This window comes from Labrus bergylta, chromosome 19 (genome assembly GCF_963930695.1).
Source record: "Labrus bergylta chromosome 19, fLabBer1.1, whole genome shotgun sequence".
NCBI classification, from domain to species: Eukaryota; Metazoa; Chordata; class Actinopteri; order Labriformes; family Labridae; genus Labrus; species Labrus bergylta.
Window position 1 is genome coordinate 20,933,519 of NC_089213.1, and position 20,678 is coordinate 20,954,196.

Below are 20,678 nucleotides of genomic sequence, written 5' to 3' on the forward strand. Positions count from 1 at the left end.
GCATATAAACCCCTCTATTTCAGCTCTGACAGAACAGACTGTTTCTGTGTCTGCAGCTTTAAATGAAAGTGAGCTGTGTTCGACCACACCCCCCTCTAGAAGGGCTTGGGTGGCTTGGACTTTCTTGCACCATGCCCATTAGTTAACGGTGAGAAGGCAGACTCAGAGGAAAGAACAAACACCTAGCTGTGGAAGTGTCACCCATCTGGGGGAGGGTTTACTGCCCTTTGTGATGTCATGAAGGGAAAATCTTCTATCTGCCTATTTGAGCACACATTTTCTGACACTGAGAAGTGGAGCAGGCAAAAGATAGAGAGGATGGACTTATCTCATAATTGGGGGGTTTTGAGACAGACTAGAGACACATATTAGGGTTAGAAAAACATGATGAAGTGTATTTAGCATAAAACGTGACATTCAAGTTATTGTTTATTAAAGTTGTCAGCCTTAAAAATGAGTCATTCAATACGAACACAAACTCTGAGATGTCACTTTTGATGCCATTTTTGTCAGCTCTGACTTTCTTTGTTATGTAAAAGATTTGACCACTTTAGTTTAGAGTGCTTTATCATAAATATGTTCATGATCTGCCACAGTAAAGCTCATGATCTAATGATTTTAGTGATTCATGTGAGATATGCTGATGGTCAGTGACAAGTTAACATAATACAAATGTCATATTGTATGTGATTGTTGCACTTGTTGGAAGGAATATTACTTTTGTTGGTTTGTTAACACAGTAGACACTAACAGTTTATCTGACAGAAGATCTGTACGATCAAACACTTTGACTTTTTATTAGAGTTTGTTTCTCCATCACTTCCTAGAAGATGCACAACAAAGTAAGTTAAGATGCTGGAAGATACAGAAGTACCTTATAGTTACCCCATCTCTTCTTGTGTTGTCTGTCATGTATTGCTTTGGTTACAAGGACTAAAGCAACACTGAAAAGTATTTTTTTCTTTGACAAAAACAACTTTCACTGAACAAACAGGTTTAAAAATAGACAGCACTGATAACACATAATGTAGAGGTACAGTTATTTATACAAGTGGCAGGGATATGCAGCTGATCGTGTTTATTGTCCTGTTAGAAGGTGATCCCTTCTGTGGTGACAACCTAAACTCAGTTATTTAAAATAATGGCTCACAAAAATTGACATACTGTCCAAATAATAATCTGATCTCTTTTTTGAAAGACAACTTTGAACAGAATTCCTTCACTTGTATTTTTTGGAGAGCAAAAAATATCTTCATGTAGGCAGTTAACATGTATAAGAAACCCTCATAATGTTATAGAACTGGGGAAATGATCTTGTGGCTATAACTAATACTTTCTAACATTAGAATATACATGAATGCACCTTGACTTACCTTTTAGTTAGCATGTATACATCTGGTGCTCTACTTACAGCACATATGTCTCACATGCCAATATGTCACCACCACAGCTACCTTTTTATATTCTCCATGGCAAATATCATTCGTTAGTATCTTTTTGTTTAACTTGAACCAAAGGAGAAAAAATAAAATAGTTTCAAATGACGCATGCCCATGTGCTGTTGAAGGCAGCATAATGCATCAAACCAAAAAGGTCTCATTTTGGCTATGCAAGGTTTATCCACCCGACAGTGCAGACATGCGGCTTATACTCCTCATCATCATCAGCATTAAGTTTCTGAAAGTTGCCTTTTTTATGAAGTTTTAATTTGACAGAATGGCTTCTAATGAGTCTCAGTATATGTACTTTCTTTACCCTTCAAAACACAGTTGTCATTTCTTGTCTAAATCCCCCCCACCTACCTCTCTCTCCCTCTCTTTCTCACACATACACACAAGCATAAACACATTTATATCAACCGCCCTCGCCCACATAAACCACATATTTGCTTCTCCTTAAAACTTTCTGTTCAGTGCTCTTTAGTGAAAACATGTCAAGTTGTTTTTTTGGAGCCAGCATCCCTCTTTTTTTTCAGGCAGATGTCATGTTGCTAATGAATTTCTGTTGGCAGGTTTTAACTGTCAGCTGTCGCACACACACAGGAGCAGAACCATCTGATGGATTCAAGTTTATTTTCAATTTCTGCTTTATTGAAGGAGATAGAGCCGAGAGTGACAGGGGGAGCTGGATGAGAGGGATAGTGGATGGCATGTACTTCAGTGGTTGTTAGCATTATTTTGTCATTTTTGTTTGAAAAGATAGCATATAGGTGATAAATACAGGAAGAATGTGCTTTTATTTGCCTAGGGTTTTGTCACAATGATGGACAAAGGTTGAGTATTTCTTCTCCTGTGACGCAACAGAAAATTCAGAATGTCACAGAGACATCTGCTGAAGTGCAGCTTCGGCTGTAAATGCCAAAAGAAGCCCAAAGGAAGCTTCACTCCACTGTTTGGGGATGTTGATTTACGTCAGTCTCATTTTATATGTTTATCTCTGGGTCAAAAATGCCAAAATCCCATAAAGCGATGTGAACCACACACAGTTGGATAATGTTGTCATGGATGTGAGACTAAGGAAGCAGATGTGACATGAATGTGAGAGAAGCAATGAAAAAAGGTCTCAGAGCTTAGAGAGATCAATGTCTGCTCGCACTGAACCTCTCCTCTCACACACAGTAGCAAAGACACAGCTGCTGCATCTGCACACACATATAACCCATACACACACACACACACACACACACACACACACACACACACACACACACACACACACACACACACACACAGACCACAGGGCTTTGATATGCATGAGAGCAGCAGATACTATTGGCAGGTCTCATTTTCATAGTCAATTTCATCCTGACTTACAGCCCTCAGCTCTTCCTCCCTCTCTCTCTCTTATTCCTCCTCATCTCCCTGTCTCTCTCCCCCTCTTGCTCTCTCTCTCTCTCTGTTAGTGAGTGATCTATGGTCATGCAGTAATATCGATTACAGCCTTCAGCTCAGTAGCTCTGAAGTCGGTTCCCTTTTATGATTTAAGGCAGTGCTGTATCTGTGTAACCGGCTCTGCTGACCTGACCATATGAACTTAAAAAAAGTGAAGTTAAGCTGAAACAACCAAGACTAAATAAAATCAGATTGTGTCACGCTAGTTGGTTTTCTCAACATTTACCTTCACAACTCGAGTGGGCAGTTGATGCAGACACAGACAAGTGGAAGATTACACATCAGTGGAGTTAGATCAACATGATTCCTATAATATTCACTCCAAAAAAAAATAGTGTTTTTCAGTTTTCAACGGCCACATTTCCCCTCACACACCCTTATATAATGGTCCTCTCTTTGTCCTCTCTCCTCTGCTGTGTCTCTTCTCCTAGCCTACCAATTAAGGGTCTGCCAGCCTCCTCCAGAGGTGCCCAACGCTGACATGCTGATGGAGGACGGTGAGCTAGAGATAGGTGAGTTGTCTGTCTGCCTGCAGTGCGCCCAGATGTGTCAATTTGATGAAGGAGGCAAATAGGGACTTTCCATTTCCTCACATTTAATGTCCTCCATTAAAAACACATTTCACTTTTAAATACATCTTACTCATTTAATTTTAATAGCAAAGACATGCTTGCAACATTAAATGTTAACTCACTTAAAGGGATAGTTTGGTATTTTTGAAGTGGGGTTGTATGAGGTTCTTATCAATAGTTAGTGAATTAGCCACAGGAGAGGCCTGTCAGCGTGGCCTCTTTATTGAGAGAGCGGCCATTGTGCAGACAAGGAAGCTAGAAACAAGCCACTTTGTTTGAGAACTACATCATCACACCACATATGTGTTGCTCCGCCTGCAGCAAACCGATCAGCTGTTTGGGTCTATAGTGGAACAAGTCAACATGAATTTTGCTGAGTAGACTGATAATTATGGTGTGCATTTTGATAGGCTATTATTGTATCACAGTTGAGATCATTTAAACAAACACATGTTTGAAGATTATCCGTCTGACACAGCACGGTTATGGCTATTGTTATGCCCCACCATAAGGCGGTCCTATGGGGCTAACAACAAACCGCACATTGACCTATTAAAAGACAGTAAATACCTTAACAAAAGTCAAAACAAAGGGATTTATTACAATTACTTAAACTTAATGATGACAAAGATTAAATTAGGAAGTAGTTTAATAAAACACAACAGACAATCCCTGAATCCTGACAATCCTCAAAAATGCCTCTTCAAAATGCCTCCTTTCCTGCAGCCAGCACTGGCCTTTTAAGCACTGAGGCCAGGTGTACCTCCTTGTGCAATTAGTGGCTTCACCTGGGCTGGAGACAACAGAAGGGGAGAAGGAACACACAGCATAGGAAAACACACAGCCGTAACAGTATAAAGTTTGTAATTCTAGGTTCTTTCAACACATATCATATACTTTTAAAGAAATTAATAATGTTTTCTTCTCACTGTTCATCCAGGCGACATCATCAGATACAGATGCCATCCTGGATTCTCATTGGTTGGCAGTGAGATTCTAACATGTCGCCTGGGGGAGAGACTTCAGATGGATGCATTACCCCCAACATGCCAAGGTGTGTGTTTGGCAATTCCAAAGTACGATGAACCCTATATTTTATACTCATACAACTTAACTATGTCCATGACTTTATTTCTCTTCCATAGTCCAATGTCCTGCACATGATGTCCGATATGACTCATCCGGTGTCATCCTGAGCCCCGGCTGGCCCGAGAGTTACCCCAACCTCCAGATGTGTTCATGGAGCATTACAGTAGAGAAGGGATACAACGTCACCATCACCTTTGAAAGTTTCCACACTGAGAAAGAGTTTGACGTTTTGGAAATATTTGATGGTAAAACACACTCAAAATCATATTCTGACTTACAGTGTAATAAGATTAAAAGGGTTGAAACTTGATCATGAAAAACAACATTGAAAATCTGGACACACAGTCAGATCAACAAATACAAACAAAATACGAAGAAGTGTACGAATGTAGAACTAATCAAAGTTCAAAAGTACTACCCTCTTGTTTGTTGGCTGTGTCGACATCTCTACCTTTTGCTCCAACTTCGTCTTGATCTCTCTCAGGTTCGACACCCAACAGTCCAGCTCTGGCAACGCTGAGTGGTGACCTCCCGACACCCTTTAACCTCACAACCTCTGGTCATCAGTTCCTGGTTCGCTGGTCTTCAGACCACGGCACAAACAAGAAGGGCTTCAAGATTCGTTATGTTGGTGAGTACCAAAGTATGTATCCCAACTTTATATTACTACTACCTTATATTACCATAATGCATGTAAAACAGGTAGACAGAGGAGGACAGAAGGAAAAGAAAGTTTTAGTTGACTTTAGCTTACATTAGACCTCACTTCTGTCTGTCTCCTTAACAGTTTACTGAAGTGCATTATGGGTTTGTCTTAACTTTTTTCATTGAAGAACATCTTCATGTGCACAGATGCCGTTTTACAGCAATCTTCACATTTAGACCGTAATACACCTGGGCCTGCTAAGAATAATCTTTGAATGTTGGGCATTAAGCACCTTCACTTGTGTAATGAGGCTTACAAGCTTTTTTCAAGGGCATTTTTTGACAGTTAAGGAGGGGAGGGGACAGTTTCACTTGTTTAGATTGCCTTTTCACTCCACACCATCTAGTCAGGAGGCTGCTTCTTTAACCTTTAAAACACTACTGCTCTGTATGATGAATTATACGTTGAATAATAACAGGGAAAAGCCTCGCAGGACTCTGACACTCAGTAACCTTCTCTGTAAGCTGTGATTAATGTGAACATTTGCAAGGATTGTTAAACATATGTTGTAAGCCTACTAATATTCAAGGTTCAACTTCATTAATTTTTTTTTATACTTGCACAGTCAGGCCACTATAAAGCAACATAATCCTGCCACTACTTCAGGAACCAAAATATGCTCTAGCTTTTACTTATGAAGAATATATTAAAATTATCTTTTTAGGACCAACTACCTTGTTTAGATTAAAAAAAAAAAAAACATTGTCCCTATTACAAGATTTTTTGGTATTTTATTGTGGAAATGCTCTTGTTTCATTGAACTTCCCCTTCAAATCAATCAATCTCAGAAATATTAAAAGAGTAAAGATTGATTGAGATATTCCTCTGGGTGCTTGGCCTATGTGTTGGTCCAGTGTTATCAGCCCTTTCCTGGCCATCGACTTTAATCTTTTACTAGCTGTGTCAGAGGACTTATATTAGAAATCCCAGAGAAACTGTGCAAAACATTACAGGCTGCTTCTGTATTTTCAACACACAAAAAAAGAAGTGAGAAACTCCCTCACTTACCCGTAAGCTTAAAAAACTGACCACACAGATGATACTGGATCAGTGGCGGACCACAGGGACGCATAAAACAGACTCATCACTAATGCATAAGGCCAGTGAAGAACTTATTTTTGGGTCCTTGTCAAAATGACCAGGCAACTTTCCCGAGGTGACTTCCAACTGGACTCAAGCCTGGTCTTTATCTGCTATCACCGAGGAACAAAATATAAATGAGACTGGTGATCTATCATATGAGACTGGTATGGTATGCGTAGCTAGCAGATAAAGGCCTATTGTAAAAAAAAAAAAAACTATATCTAATACAATAGATGCAAAGCCTACAGCATACCAATCATTAATAATGAACACACAAACATAGACAAAACTCAATTTGTTGCCAAGTTGTTGGCCTTTACAGCAGGAATCCCTCTTGTGTTCCAGCAGCTGCCCACTATTGTCTGGAGTAATGGATTAGTGTTTTTTGATGAACAAATATTATGTAATTGTGTCCAGTAATGTCTGACATTTTCATAACTCGATTCAGTGTTCGATCCAAACGCTGTGCCAGGAGGGACTTATATTTTATTTCACTGAGTAGTAAACAGCATGTCACAAAGCTTGTAATTGGATGAAAGGTATAATCATCTTTACTGATGTGCGTCTTAACATTTCTGATGAAAGACTTGTTCTTCATCTTAGTCTGAAGTGATGACCAACAATGACATTGGGTTGATGGCGTTCTTTATTACTTAAGTATAGCAATAGCAATGTTTAAAACTACATAATCGAGGATTATAATGGTCAGAGGGAAATAGATATACTTTCATTTTAATGGTAAATGTTGGCTGGGCCCCTTTTTGTGTCATAAATACTGCAGTGATAAATATTGACTGGAGGAAATGATCACTAAAGCTTCAATATGATGAGTGTAATGTCATAAACACTTAAACTTTGCATGTAAAACTTGTACAATATTTGTATTGTAGCAGATAAAATACTGTTTATCTGCATGAGACATACATTGAGACAGTCTTGCAGAATAATATTGTAAACAAGTACAGTATCAATATAGAAAAATATTAAAGCTGTGATCTTGCCGGTTTCTGACAGTATTTGCCTTCTTAGTTATTTCTTTTCAGCTTGATTTCACTTTCTGGTTGCTGTTTTATTGACAGTGAACCATCCACTGTGATGTTGTTTTAGAACTCTGTTTTATTTATTTTGTTTCCTCCACTTTAGCGCTGTACTGCTCAACACCAGACTCCCCGCTCCACGGCTCTATCTCCTCGCAGAGCGGCGGCCACGTTAACAGCGTGGTGCGCTGGGCCTGTGATCGTGGCTACCGCCTCATAGGCAATGCCACAGCGACGTGCCGCCGCTCACCACTCGGCTACCACTCATGGGACTCTCCCGTACCTGCGTGTCAAGGTGTGTTTATTAGGCTGTGTTTGAGAAAGTTAATGATTAGCTGTCGTGGCTAATGTGGCTAACACTGATTTAGGTAAAAGTTCAAACCGAAATTAAAGGTAATCTAAGTTCAGTTATGCTCTTAAACAATATAAACCTTTTTGTTCCTCCCCTTTAAAGCCCAAATTATGTTTTGTTCTCCAGAGTAGACCTACTCCAAATTTACTGCATAAAATGCCAAAAGTATTGTTCATATGACGGAGCTAATAATATACGTACAAATGCCAAATTTAATTGAAACCCATTAAGTACAGGTAAGGAAATGTGAATGATAAAAAAAAGAGTTCTATTATTTTCACATTAGTGCCCTTTCTTTCGCTATCTTTGTCCTTTTATGTGTATTTCCCGAAGACTCTACAATGTGCTTTTAAGATTGGCTGAAGTCTGTATGTTGTACCCTCTAATGTCTTTTTACATTCATCAAAAGAACCAAGCAAGGCTCAGCATATAGCTGCTATTGATAGAAAGTCAAATGAAGGATGTATAGCAGATTGTCGACACTGTGTAATTACACGGTGCGGTGCTCTACAATCCGGTCTGTTTAAAACCCACTGTGGACTGTGCCGCAGCCTGTTCAGCAGGATATTTTGTTAGAACTAATTGGAACTTGAGATCAAGCATCTCTTGACGATATGTATTCGGTTTGATAGCTTCATTGAAGAAGATATTGAAGTGTTGTTGACAAATATACTATACACTCTGTGGATTTGAATCCCCAGAAACATTTCAAACAAAGTAAACATCAGACCTGCCTACCTGCCAGACACAAGCCTGCATTAGGGGCTTTTCCGTGGGCGTCTGTTTGCATGTTGTCTTCTTAACCAGAGTGTATCTGTCCTCCCTTAGCTGTCTCATGCGGGGCACCCAAGGCTCCTATAAACGGCGGCGTTTTAACAGCTGACTACTCTGTCGGAACGAGAGTTTCCTATTTTTGTAACGATGGGTACAGACTGTCCAGCAAGGAACTGACGTCAGCCATCTGTCAGCCCGATGGAACGTGGAGTAACCACAACAAGATACCCCGATGTTCTGGTTAGTAACACATTCAGTAAATGTCAGATCAACTTAGACACACTTAACCACAAGTGTAAACACACTGTGAATGTAAATACAAGCCTCCACTGCGACTTAAATCCTGTCATTTCTTAAGAAACATAATCATCTCCTTCTGACCAAGAAATACTGTATGGACTTGTTTGTAAGCAGCATATTATTACATCTATGAGTGGCAGGCGTTTGTTTTTGCTTGTTTGTTGATATTTAAATGAATTCCTTATTATCACCGTAGAGATTTTTTGTGAATGACCTGACTCTCTGCCTTCTATTTACTATCAAATATTGTTTTAAAAATGGTATTTGTGGCTCTTTTTTTCTTCTTTTTTTCAATGCAAGCAAACTTCACAAGGCTTTGTTTTTCTCTCTAGTGGTGGTCTGTCCCAGCATCGGGTCATTTTCTTTAGAGCACGGCCGCTGGAGGATTGTCAATGGCTCACACTATGAATACAGAACCCGCATTGTGTTCACCTGTGATCCGGGATACTACAGATTAGGGCCTGCCCACATCCAGTGTTTACCAAATGGCGTGTGGAGCTGGAGAAATGAGAGGCCGCACTGTCAGAGTGAGTATCAAAAGAAATGAACACATACATTCTTCAGTGTGTCCGCGCATCCTTAATAACTCTTAAATTCATGTATCTAAAATGAAGGCCTTAAAATGTCTTAAATTCATTAAAAATGTTATATGCTGGTCTTAGATACATTACTCAAAGGTCTTAAATTTGTCGGGGGAAGGACTAGTTAATGTTATTATTATTTATTTTTTTTCTCACTGGACTTTTCGAGAAGGAGATGTAGAGAGGCTACTTTCTTACTAGCTGCTGATATAAATGGTTATCTGCACGCTTGCTAGCTAGTCTGCGACTATGGGTAAGTGCAAATTTATTGAGAGCTGGCTGGGCGATGTCCGTTTTCGAAGTTTGCTCACGTCAATTGCCAACCCAGACGAGGCCAGATGCATTCTGTGCAAAAGGACCTTCAAGCTCGGCACCATGGGGGTTAAGGCTGTCGAGAGCCACATGCAGTGCGAAAAGCACAAAACCGCTGCCAGGAGCCAACAGACCCCAGCCATATCACAGTTTTGCGTCTCTGCCTCGGGGCCAGCGCCGCAGACAACGGTCCCCGCTGCTACTAGCACTTACCTGAGAGCAGCATTTGGTGCGACACCAACACTGAAATCGGAGGTTTTGTGGATTTTAAACACAGTGGTCCAGCACCAGTCTTACAACTCCAATGAGGGGATAGGAGATCTCTTCCGTTTGATGTTCCCTGACTCACAAATCGCGAGCATGGTTACTTCTGGAAAGGACAAGACGGCCTATAGAACTCGTTTTGGACTAACGCCTTTTATCAGAAGCGAGCTAATCTGCAGCGCCAACAAGTCTTTTTTTGTTTTAATGTTCAACGAGACTTTGAACCACGCCACTAAAAATAAGAAACTTGACGTGCACGTACGATATTGGGTCGGAGATCAAGTGCATTCACGTTACTTGGGCTCGCAATTCATGGGAGTCTCATTGAGTGACACACATGCTATGCTTGGGTTGTAATACAGCGGTAATACATACCCAACCATCGCCTATATTTATAGTGTTTTCGGTCTAAAATTTAATTCAAGGTGGCATTAAAAAGGTCTTAAAAAGTCTTAAATTGGACTTGCTGAAACCTGCAGATACCCTGATTCTTGGGTTTAGATCCTACTGCACCAACTGAAGTCATGTTATATATCTGTGTGTTTACTCTGATATCTTAAAGATGTTTGCCATTTGCTTTAGATAACAACAGGAATTATTAACTCTGCACACACTAAAATACGCTCTTTGTGGTATTTGTATATAGCCTGTGAGTTTTTCAGCCAAGAAATTATTGACATCAGGCGGCCTGATGCTATCTTTGGAACTTGTCATATGAGCAGTTTGGATAATAGATGTGAGCGGGGAATGAGAGAAAACATGAATATAAGTCAGACAGATTTTCATTTACAAACTAAACACTAACATCAAATGTATGTCAACTGGTTTAAAGGTAAGAAAATACCCACATTCACAATTGAGCACAATTTATTTCACATGTCTGAACCCGGGTTAACAGCTGCGGAAGGTTGACATTGTCGAATTGGTTTGCAGAGTGTGGCTAGCATGACATGTTGCTGATTGTCTTGTTTGCTTTTGTTTGGTCATATAAAGGCACCACTATGAATTTCAGTCTATTTCCTAACTAGCTGAAACTCCTCACAGGGGCTTAAATACTGGCTCAAAGGGGGATTCAGAAATGTCAATATAAGCAATAGCCATTGTAACTTTTCACAGATGTGCCAAAAATACATTCAAACAGGTCTAAACTGTTGTGATTGGCCAGATTTAAAGCAGAACATAACAAACATGGTCTGAACTGTACAGGGATCTCATGTACTGTATGTGGTTGTTAAAGCTTGTCATTTCAAATCATCCTTCCTCTAATGACAGCTGTGTTTCTTCAATGTTAACTCATTTCATCTTGTAAGTAATTTAATTGTACTACTACTAAGGTTTCAAAATCTAATGACAGCTGAGTTACATTGTGAGTAACACATTGTGCTCTTCCAAATCATGCACTGAACTAAAAGAATACTTTCATTGTCCTTGTCATCTCAAATGTTTCTTTTGGGTTGTCTTCTTGTTGTCTTGTCTTCTTGACATTTTGAAGTCGTTTTTCCCCCTTTTGAAATTTTTTTTGACTTTTGAAAATGTGCTGGCATTTTCAGTCAGTGTTGGAAAATAATTGGCACAAACTTTGTGATAAACAGCTCGCCAGTACTTTTCTCACAGAAAGCAATGAGCACTGCCAGCTCCTCAAATTAACTCCGTGCTAAATTGTTGCACAAGTGCCTTTAAATTGCTGCCTGTGTGTTTCAGTTATCTCCTGCGGTGAGCAGCCATCTCCGCCCAATGGGAAGAAGATTGGTACTCAGACAACATTTGGGGCTACAGCCATCTTTACCTGCGATGCCGGCTTCATGCTGGTGGGGTCAGCCGTCAGAGAGTGCCTGTCATCTGGGCTTTGGAGTGGAACGGAAACACGGTGTTTAGGTATATGACTACAGGAACTAGTAATGCATTCAGACATACAGAATCATTTACAGAATATCTAGACTCTGTATGTCATTTTTTGACTTAAATGTAAGTATTATTGTATATATTTCATGCTGGCAAACTCTGAAGCCAAGCTATACACTCACATGCACTCAAAGGTTGACTGTTAGAGAAGTCTGGAGGATTTTTCAAGTCAGTCTAATGAGAACAGGTACCAAAGGTAGGAAGTGAACGTGACCTCAACCCTACTCCCAGGTGCACAGCTGCTTCCCCTCGGCCTCCTCCACCTCACAAGCCAGACTATCGCGAGGAAGCTTCTACCATGCTTTTAGAACAAGTGTTCTTTTTTGAATATATTTTTATACAAGCCGAAAAAATTAGCTACCTTCTACTGTTGCTGGGCAAGAGCTAACAGATGTTATGACACATTGCTGTCACGTCTCCATGAAGTAAAAACCTCGCTCTCCAGAATAATTTACAGGATGAGACAGAGGGGAGTTGCGGTTTATAAAGAAACATTTGAATAACTCGTAACCTGACTGATGAGGAGGCATCATTGTGTCAAACAAGAAGGAAGGAACTTTGCTCTAGAAAAGTGCTATGAGCAGCATTTTCATTCAAAAGCGTTTATCTTTCCAATTGTAATTGGCTTTAATTTAGTTATTTTTCTTAATTAAAATGAGAGCTTGCAAAATTATTTTTTGATGGAACTTGTGTCGACTAAATGAACGCAAAATTACATTTTTTGATTCAACCCAACAATCATATTTAAGAATTATGGAAATGAGCTGACTTATTTATAAATTGGAACGAATGTCTTTCCCCCAAAATACAACTCTCTAAAACATATTCAGGAAAGTAAAGTGTGACTCACTTGAGGTATGCCCTTTAACTCTGGAAATCAACACCTCAAAGATAGCCTGAAATGACAAAGGTGTTGTCAGGCAGCCTTTTCTCACCTCGTTCTCTCACACCTCCCTGGCTGCCTTTGAAATTGTTAGCGATTGCTGACACAGTGGCCACAGTGCAGGTTTTATCTTCTTTAAAATAAGTAATCAATACTCAAATCAAGGTCTAGAGAGAGAAGTACACATTTCCTTCTTACTTTACAGTCGCTCTTACATTGACTCTTTGCATTAATCAGACCAAATGAAAGTGATGAGGCAGTAAAAGTGATGTTTGGTAAGCCTTCATCCTTGTTATCAGGGATATTATTTGAACATAGAGAGACATGTTCATTTTAGACAAAGACTTTTTTTTTTTTAAGGTTAAGCAACAAAACAAAAAAAAGACTCATCAGGCAGCATCGTCTGACCCTCCACCATATATGACAGCTGATCCAGCATCTGATGTTTTGTCAACATAGAGTTTGTTGTGCTGTCGCTTAAATGTTTCATGGTGTGTATGTGTGAAAAAAACCAGGAGCCTAATATGCAGGATGAACTGGATTTAAAGCTGCAGTTATCTTCTTTTACACCTCTGCAAAAGGTTTCAGCCAATGTTTAACATTTTAATGTTGCAAACAGAGGCAACAAAATCTCATTTCAATCCTCTGGGTTTGCCTTTAAACTCCCAGACCTGATTAAAACCCTCTTGTTTTGCTGATATTGTCCTTGTATCCATGATAATAACCCAGGGAAATTTTCAAATGCAAGGTTAATACTGGATTTTGATTAAGTCCAAGGGCATGTTTTTGAGATAGGTATGGAAAAATAAGAGGCAAAGCCCTGGGATAATCGGGAATCGTGTTAAAAGCAAGGTTGGTAAAAATGTGATGTTTGGATTAAGATGTTTAAAAAAGTCAGTACATCAATTGTTTCTTTAAAGCAGCATATTCTGAGTCACCTGTCTCTTTCTGTGTTTTTCAGCCGGTCACTGTGGAATCCCAGAAGGCATTGTGAACGGCCAGGTGATTGGGGAGAACTTTGGTTACCGAGATACGGTCGTGTATCAGTGTCTGCCTGGCTTTCGTCTAATAGGCTCATCAGTTCGGATCTGTCTCCAGGACAACCAGTGGTCTGGACAGCTGCCAGTCTGTATATGTAAGGAAAACACTCAAAGCACACTCTCTCTTGATTTCATTATTTTATATAACCGTTATCTGACGAGGAGTGAAGTCTCATTCAGATTAAAATTAGCTTTTTCTAGAGCACCCGGTGCCAAAACAGGTGGCAGCACAATTACACACTTGAAGACAAAATGAACAAAAAATAACTTCAAACAAAACTAAAGAACAAGGTTTCAAAAACACAAACTCTTTCAAAAAACATCTACAGCCAAATCATTCACAGTAACTCTAAATGCATCTATTAACAACATCTATAAACACCTTCTCTTTTACTGTAGCATCTGCTCATCAGCTTTTTTTTAGTACAGTGAAATGTCCATAATGCACAGTCAAATGCACAGTGAGTCAAAATGTGACACAAATTCCAAAATCCTCTTTCTCTGTACTGTTTATGCTGAGGGGAGGGGAAAAAGCGAGTGATCAAAACTTATTTTAGTTTCCGTATGTGTTTGTGTGCATGGAGATGATCAACGGAAATCACACTGAAATGTTGTAGTTTACAATGTTTTGATATCTTCCACTGTTTGCAAAATAACAACCACAGAAATGGATGTCCATTTAAGAGAGAAGTGATTCCAGGTTGAGGTTTTCATCAAGATATCAGCATTTGAAGTTTGGATATTTTATTGGCCTGTTGAGTGGAAGAATCAATATCATACATCTTACAAATCACTCTGGGGGCACACAAATGAAAAAGGCCTTATGTTTGACAAATTAAGATTTACTATGTGGTATGATATTTGTAAGGTGTTTTAGTGGAATTGGCATTTGGAGGCAACAAGATTGAGACCTGATTTGGCTAAATAAATCAGCGTGAAAGTGGAAAATGGCCTCGGTGGAAGAAATAAAAAATGAAACAGTCCTCGAGTACAACAGTAAAACTACTCAAAAGGTAAGTGGAATTCAGTTATGAGGTTAGCACAGCTCGCATCACACTTGGACAGATTTTACAAACTGTTTTGAAACTATGTAGATGTAGAGTGGAATTTACTTTGGTCAGTCTGAATCATTTAAAGCAGGACTATATGCTTCATTTAACTGCATATCATGCCTTTAAAAATGAGCAAACAAGGAAAGGAATTACTCTGCCAAAGTCTTTAACAAGTCAACGTTTTAATACCAAACAGTATTAAAACCAATGTAGAAAAAAAATGTTTTTAAAGACAATTATTCTTCTTTCTTGTATAAATATGGCAATTACATTACATTCATTAAACCATGTCTACTCCTGCATCATTTTCATTGGCATACAGTCATCTGAACTGCTCTATACTGTATTTATATGATTGGAAAATTGCCTTGTGTGTATGTGAGATGAATCTTGTGACAGAAGCGGGTGTCTCTGTGAAAAACTGCCCAAACAAAGATGTTTAATCTTCTTCATGAAATTTTTTGGGGCTTTCAACGGTGGCCATAATCCTCTTTTCAGGGTCTTTACAACGAAGAAAATGCGTGCTGAGTTATACAGTATGGGGTGTTCAGTATCACATCCCAACCTGTAGACAGACTTAGCTGTAGAACACAGTTGTAGTTCATCTTAAATGGAAACATTTTTGTATGAGCTCATAGCTCAAGGACCTCTTCTTCTCTAAAGAGGTGTGTGAGTTTCATATTTGGAGGTTGGGGGTGGAGTTGTATAGGAAAATAGAAAGTGTCTTAAAAATGCAGTAACAACAGTATGACTTCTCTAACCTTGCCTATGAACAGATTAAAGCTCTCTACCAAGGGGGTTTGCCTGCTAGAGCTGATAAACCTCAGCCACATTTCAGTCAAGGATTGAAAAGTCAAAATTAGGAAGAGAAATCAAATAATTCAGAACAGATAATTTGTCCAAGAGTGATCTCATAACTAAAACAGCAGGCTTAAGGTCTGCTGTTGCAGTTTTGCAGATTAACCCCAGCAGTCTTTCTATAAAGGGTTCCACATTACCAGCGTGGTCTAGTTAAAATAGCTTAGCTTAAGGATAAAAGAGAAGGCTCTGATTTGTTCGGGCTACTGTGAAAATCTCCTAAAATGACTTCGTTTAAGTGTCCTGAATGTTTTTTAGACAGCAGCCGGGCCAAGAGAAGGTGGTGATGATGAGTGCCGACTCCAGCCAAATACACAGATGCAGTTTACCAAAAGAGACAGCCTGTTTGTTGCCTAATTTAGAACAGTGTTTATGAGATGGAGGAGGTGACAGAGTCTACATTTAAGCAGTAGAAGAAGTATGAAAGGAAATGTATTTCTCTATTATTGTATTCAGTATGACCCTTTGAACATAACGAAAAATGATATGTGTAACAATATGTTTTTAATTATGTATGTCTGCTTCTGTATTGCATGCATCTGTGTGTTTGTGGTTAAAATAGTGTGTGTATCTTTTTTTTTCTGTGCTTTGCTGTTTTTACAGTGGTTATTCATGCAGGAGTTATTGAGAGGAAATCATTTTACAGCCAAATTATGCTGTAATTATGGAGATGAGAGGCTCTTGTTTAGAGGCGCAAACAAAGAATGATGATGCGAGTATGGCGTGTGTGTGTGTGTGTGTGTGTGTGTGTGTGTGTGTGTGTGTGTGTGTGTGTGTGTGTGTGTGTGTGTGTGTGTGTGTGTGTGTGTGCAAAGCTGTAGGGCATGCTTATGGTATCAGATAGATTTATATTTTAAACAAGCAAACAAACTTAAGATTTTCACTGATAACGTAAAAAAAAACATGGCTCTCTTTTTTTTGGTCTTGATCATTTCTCCTCTGCTCTGGTCTTCTTTTCCTCTTTTCTCTCGTCTTCTCCCCCTCTCTTCTGCTCATTTGTTTTGGTGTGTTCCCTTCCCTGGTCAATTTTCTACCCACTTAGTCTTTTTCTTTCCTATTTCCTCTCCTCTCTTCCCGCCCCTCCCTGTGAGGCATTAAATTTAAAAGGGCAAAGATTGAGAGGCAGATGAGAGGGGCTGGCAGTAACTGTAAACTGCCTGTTTACACAAACATCAAAAGCCTGGCGTCAGCAACAATGAGGACAAGGGATACGCACAAACTTCTAAGTAGCCCCGGTGAAAGAAGTTAACAGGATGCATAATTATGATGCACAATGGCAAACAGAGGACACTCATCCCTAACAATAAAGATGGCGAGACCTAATATCTTCTAAATAATGACTCTAAATGGGATACCGCCTCGGCCTTATCAGTCGCCTGACACTCTCATAAATATTCACCAAAGAGTGTATGAGAGGCATACTTATCTACTCTAAATCTACGCTTTGGTAGATGTTCTAAACAAAGAACTCCATGACTCACTATTGTAAGGTCTGGATTCATAATGTGTTTTGTGGTTTCATAACTGGATTTCTATCTAATTCACGTTGGTGGCTAGGTGTCACCATTTGCCACAGAGCGCAACATGGCACACTTGAATTCAATCCTGCTTCAGGAGAAGACATTAAGCACAACAATATGAAACAGTGGGCTCAGTTGCTTACAAATTGACTTTAGATAAAAAAGGCATTATATTGAAGCAAGTCAAATGATTATTGTTGCAGTCTGCACTACCAAAGAGGGAAAGTTTGAATTGATATTGTCCTTGATCTTCATTGAGAAAAGATCCAAATGAGTAGCCCAAAGCTAAATCTTTTGATATTAACAAATATTTGATCAAATTATCATTTAACCTTACAAAGATCAAAACCAGGCCTTGCAGTTCTACGTTAGCCTGTACCTCTACAGTTTGTCTGATCAAAAGACTTCTGTCTCATATATGTATTCACTTTTGTCTTCACAAAGGTTCCTTTTTTATTCACTCTGTACCAATAAAAACCTAGTGATGTGTTATTTACCTTGCCGATAGTGCTTTCCACTATTTTGCAAGTGGGATCACCTACCTTTACCTTTAATTTGTTGTTAATAATCTGAAATTAATTCATCATGCATCCCGTGTCAGATCTTTGTATTGATTTAAATATCTCATGATTCACTCTATGTTCTTTATAGCTGTCAGCTGCGGCCATCCAGGAAGTCCCATATATGGTCGTACAGTGGGAAACGGCTTCAACCTCAACGATGTGGTCAGCTTCGTTTGCAATCGGGGTTATGAAATGGAGGGGCCTTCTCGCGCTCAGTGTCAGGCCAACCGCCAGTGGAGCCATCCGCCCCCAACGTGTAAAGGTGGGGAGAAAAGTTAAGTGTATTCACCCCTAACCTTATTTATCCCCAAATTTTAGTTCCACCTCAAGGCAACCATCTCTATTAAGCCATTTCCTTTTCATCTTTCCTCAAATCTACATCTTAATCTATTCAATTTATAAAACCTCAGCCGCCAACACTTCTGAAACCCATTTTTAAGTCAAAAGAAATCATATTTTTTCTCAAATTTTTTAATGAGTTTTGAGGTGGATTTTCACACCCCTATGTCACCTTCCTTGATCCAGCATGTTGGCTATATGTAACAATGGTAACTGACTCACATGGTTGCAAATGTGAAACTGAAAGTGTTGCTCATGATGAGTCACAAGATTGTATATGTGCTGGATCCAGGACACAAACCTGCTTTCATCATTTTTATTTATCCCTTTTAAACACCAGCCATTATTCATGTTTTTTTCTTCTTCACCACACCTTCCTTCATGTCCTGTATTAAATGAAGAGCTATTATCCCAGTGCAAATCACTGAAAACAGGACGAGAGGGGAGAGAGCTGACCCTCTCTGGTTTATGCCAAATAACACATGCTTTTCTTCCTCTCCGTTCGTGTGTTTCTTTGTGTCCCACTTTGTGTCTATCTGTGTATAGTGGTCAATTGCTCTGATCCAGGAATCCCGGCAAACTCCATCCGGCAGAGTAAAATAGAGCACGGGAACTTCACCTTTGGCACTGTGGTTTTCTATGACTGTAACCCAGGATATTACCTCTTTGGATCACCTGTTCTTACCTGTCAGCCTACTGGACAGTGGGACAAACCTCTACCTGAATGTATAGGTAGGTTTGATTATTTGGACTGTGTCTTGGAATTATTGTAGACTGTTTGCTGAGCCTCACCCTCGGAAGTTACTATGAATACCATCAATCTTTTTCTATTTTACAAATTTGTATTTTATTATTTTGTAAAGAGTGGGACCTTGTTTTGTGAAACTACCTACTGATAATTGTTGATTTTACTGGCAAATTCTAACCACCCCAGCCAGCTAGCTAATCAAGCTACACTAAGTTAGCATGAATTGGTTGAAAATTCTTATTGACTGATTTCCTGTAGTATCTGTCTCTACACCCTTTTCCAACACCTTCCTTTTTTTTGAGCCTGCTCCTCGTGTTTTTTGCCAGCAGCAACTGCAGCTCTGTTGAGTCGAAAACAGACTGTCCATCCTTCTTTCATCTTTCTGCCTCCTCCTCTCTCTCTCTCTCTCTCTCTCTCTCTCTCTCTCTTTCTCTCGGTCTCTAGTTGTAGACTGTGGTCATCCTGGCTCTCCCCCTAACGGTGTGCTGAGTGGAGATAAGTTTACATTTGGTTCAACGGTTCGATACTCCTGTCTGGGCGGAAGACAGCTGAAAGGAGAATCATCCAGGACTTGTCAGCTCAATGGGATGTGGAGTGCCCCCATGCCCTTCTGCTCTGGTAACCATTTTAACCTCTATTGAAAATACAGACTCACAAATCCACCATGAGTTATAGATAGACAGGACTTGTAGATGGAAAAACGAGACTTCTGCAACATGTGAACTCACCAGAGTGTAGAGCACTTCATGTCTTTACATCCTGCAGGCTCTCTTTTTTAACCCTTTGCACTCAGTCTAAAGGTTAATGGACAGATAGAAGGTAGGATCAGCGCATGAAAAGGGAATATATCAGTCCAAGTCTGTTAAAAGGGCCGTGGAGCTTAACCTCCACCTAAGCCCTTCATCCTTAGCCATGTCCATTTCTTTTCTGGTTTTCTAATTCCAGATATGTGTCCACAGCTTTAAAGTGTTATTTCAGAAGGTTTCTGGCTGTCTTCTTCTCTTGAGCATTCACTGTTCTGTCTTCTGTGTTCAGTGGATTTTCCGACAACATCGTGTGCCATTGATGCACCACCCTCACTGTTCTGTAGAGTGCTTAACACAAACATAATTCCTCCCTGCTGGTTTGACTGTATATGCATAGCTTACCACTTATTGGACTAGATTCTCTCTCCAGACAGAAAGCCTGCTCACCTTCCATCATGCATAAACAAACCAGCCAAGTTATATGGTCCTCAGTTGGCTAGCTCGGAATATGATCATCGCTCATCAGACCGAAAGGCTCCCAGCACCTGCTTATATAACTAACACTAAAAACACATTCTAGACATGATGGCAAAGAATACATTGTTATTTACAGCAATCGCCATGGGATGAAGCAGGTCAAGGGAGGGTAATAGTTTGTGAAGCCGTGATTCATGTTTTTTACCTGCCAGGAGTTTAGCCAGTAGAAAGAAGTGCCAAGTCTGCAATTCTGCTCCTCAACTGTTGATAAGCAAATGGTGTTCTCATGTTAAGTCGGTTATGCATCCACATTTTCATTACAGGGGAATAGAATACATTCATTTAACCTTGTAGGTGCATCAGTTACTGCGTCGAGACTCCAAACCTTAAACCAAATCCCTCTCATTTAAACTTAAGTAGGAATGATTTTGTTATATCTGCCTCAGCCAACTTCCACACTTTGACTTTGAGTCAGATTTGAGATTTGACTTGTACCAGGGTGCTGTGAGCCTGACCTACTTAAAGTAGACTACTTTAAAAGTTGAGATTCAAAAGCAAAAAACATCAAGTGCAAGGACCAATGTTTTTT

General features: G+C 39.6%; 1 protein-coding gene across 1 annotated transcript in view; it reads left to right on the forward strand.

Moving 5' to 3' along the window:
* The window catches only part of csmd3b (CUB and Sushi multiple domains 3b), a 115,771-nt gene that overhangs the window by 73,159 nt on the left and 21,934 nt on the right, over positions 1 to 20,678 (forward strand). Inside the window, exons 41-52 of the mRNA XM_065948460.1 lie at positions 3,323 to 3,403; positions 4,404 to 4,517; positions 4,609 to 4,797; positions 5,037 to 5,195; positions 7,485 to 7,673; positions 8,559 to 8,744; positions 9,137 to 9,331; positions 11,663 to 11,836; positions 13,708 to 13,881; positions 17,868 to 18,041; positions 18,665 to 18,850; positions 19,311 to 19,484. Coding sequence (XP_065804532.1) covers positions 3,323 to 3,403; positions 4,404 to 4,517; positions 4,609 to 4,797; positions 5,037 to 5,195; positions 7,485 to 7,673; positions 8,559 to 8,744; positions 9,137 to 9,331; positions 11,663 to 11,836; positions 13,708 to 13,881; positions 17,868 to 18,041; positions 18,665 to 18,850; positions 19,311 to 19,484 — 1,995 coding nt within the window. The remainder of the gene's footprint in view (positions 1 to 3,322; positions 3,404 to 4,403; positions 4,518 to 4,608; positions 4,798 to 5,036; positions 5,196 to 7,484; positions 7,674 to 8,558; positions 8,745 to 9,136; positions 9,332 to 11,662; positions 11,837 to 13,707; positions 13,882 to 17,867; positions 18,042 to 18,664; positions 18,851 to 19,310; positions 19,485 to 20,678) is intronic.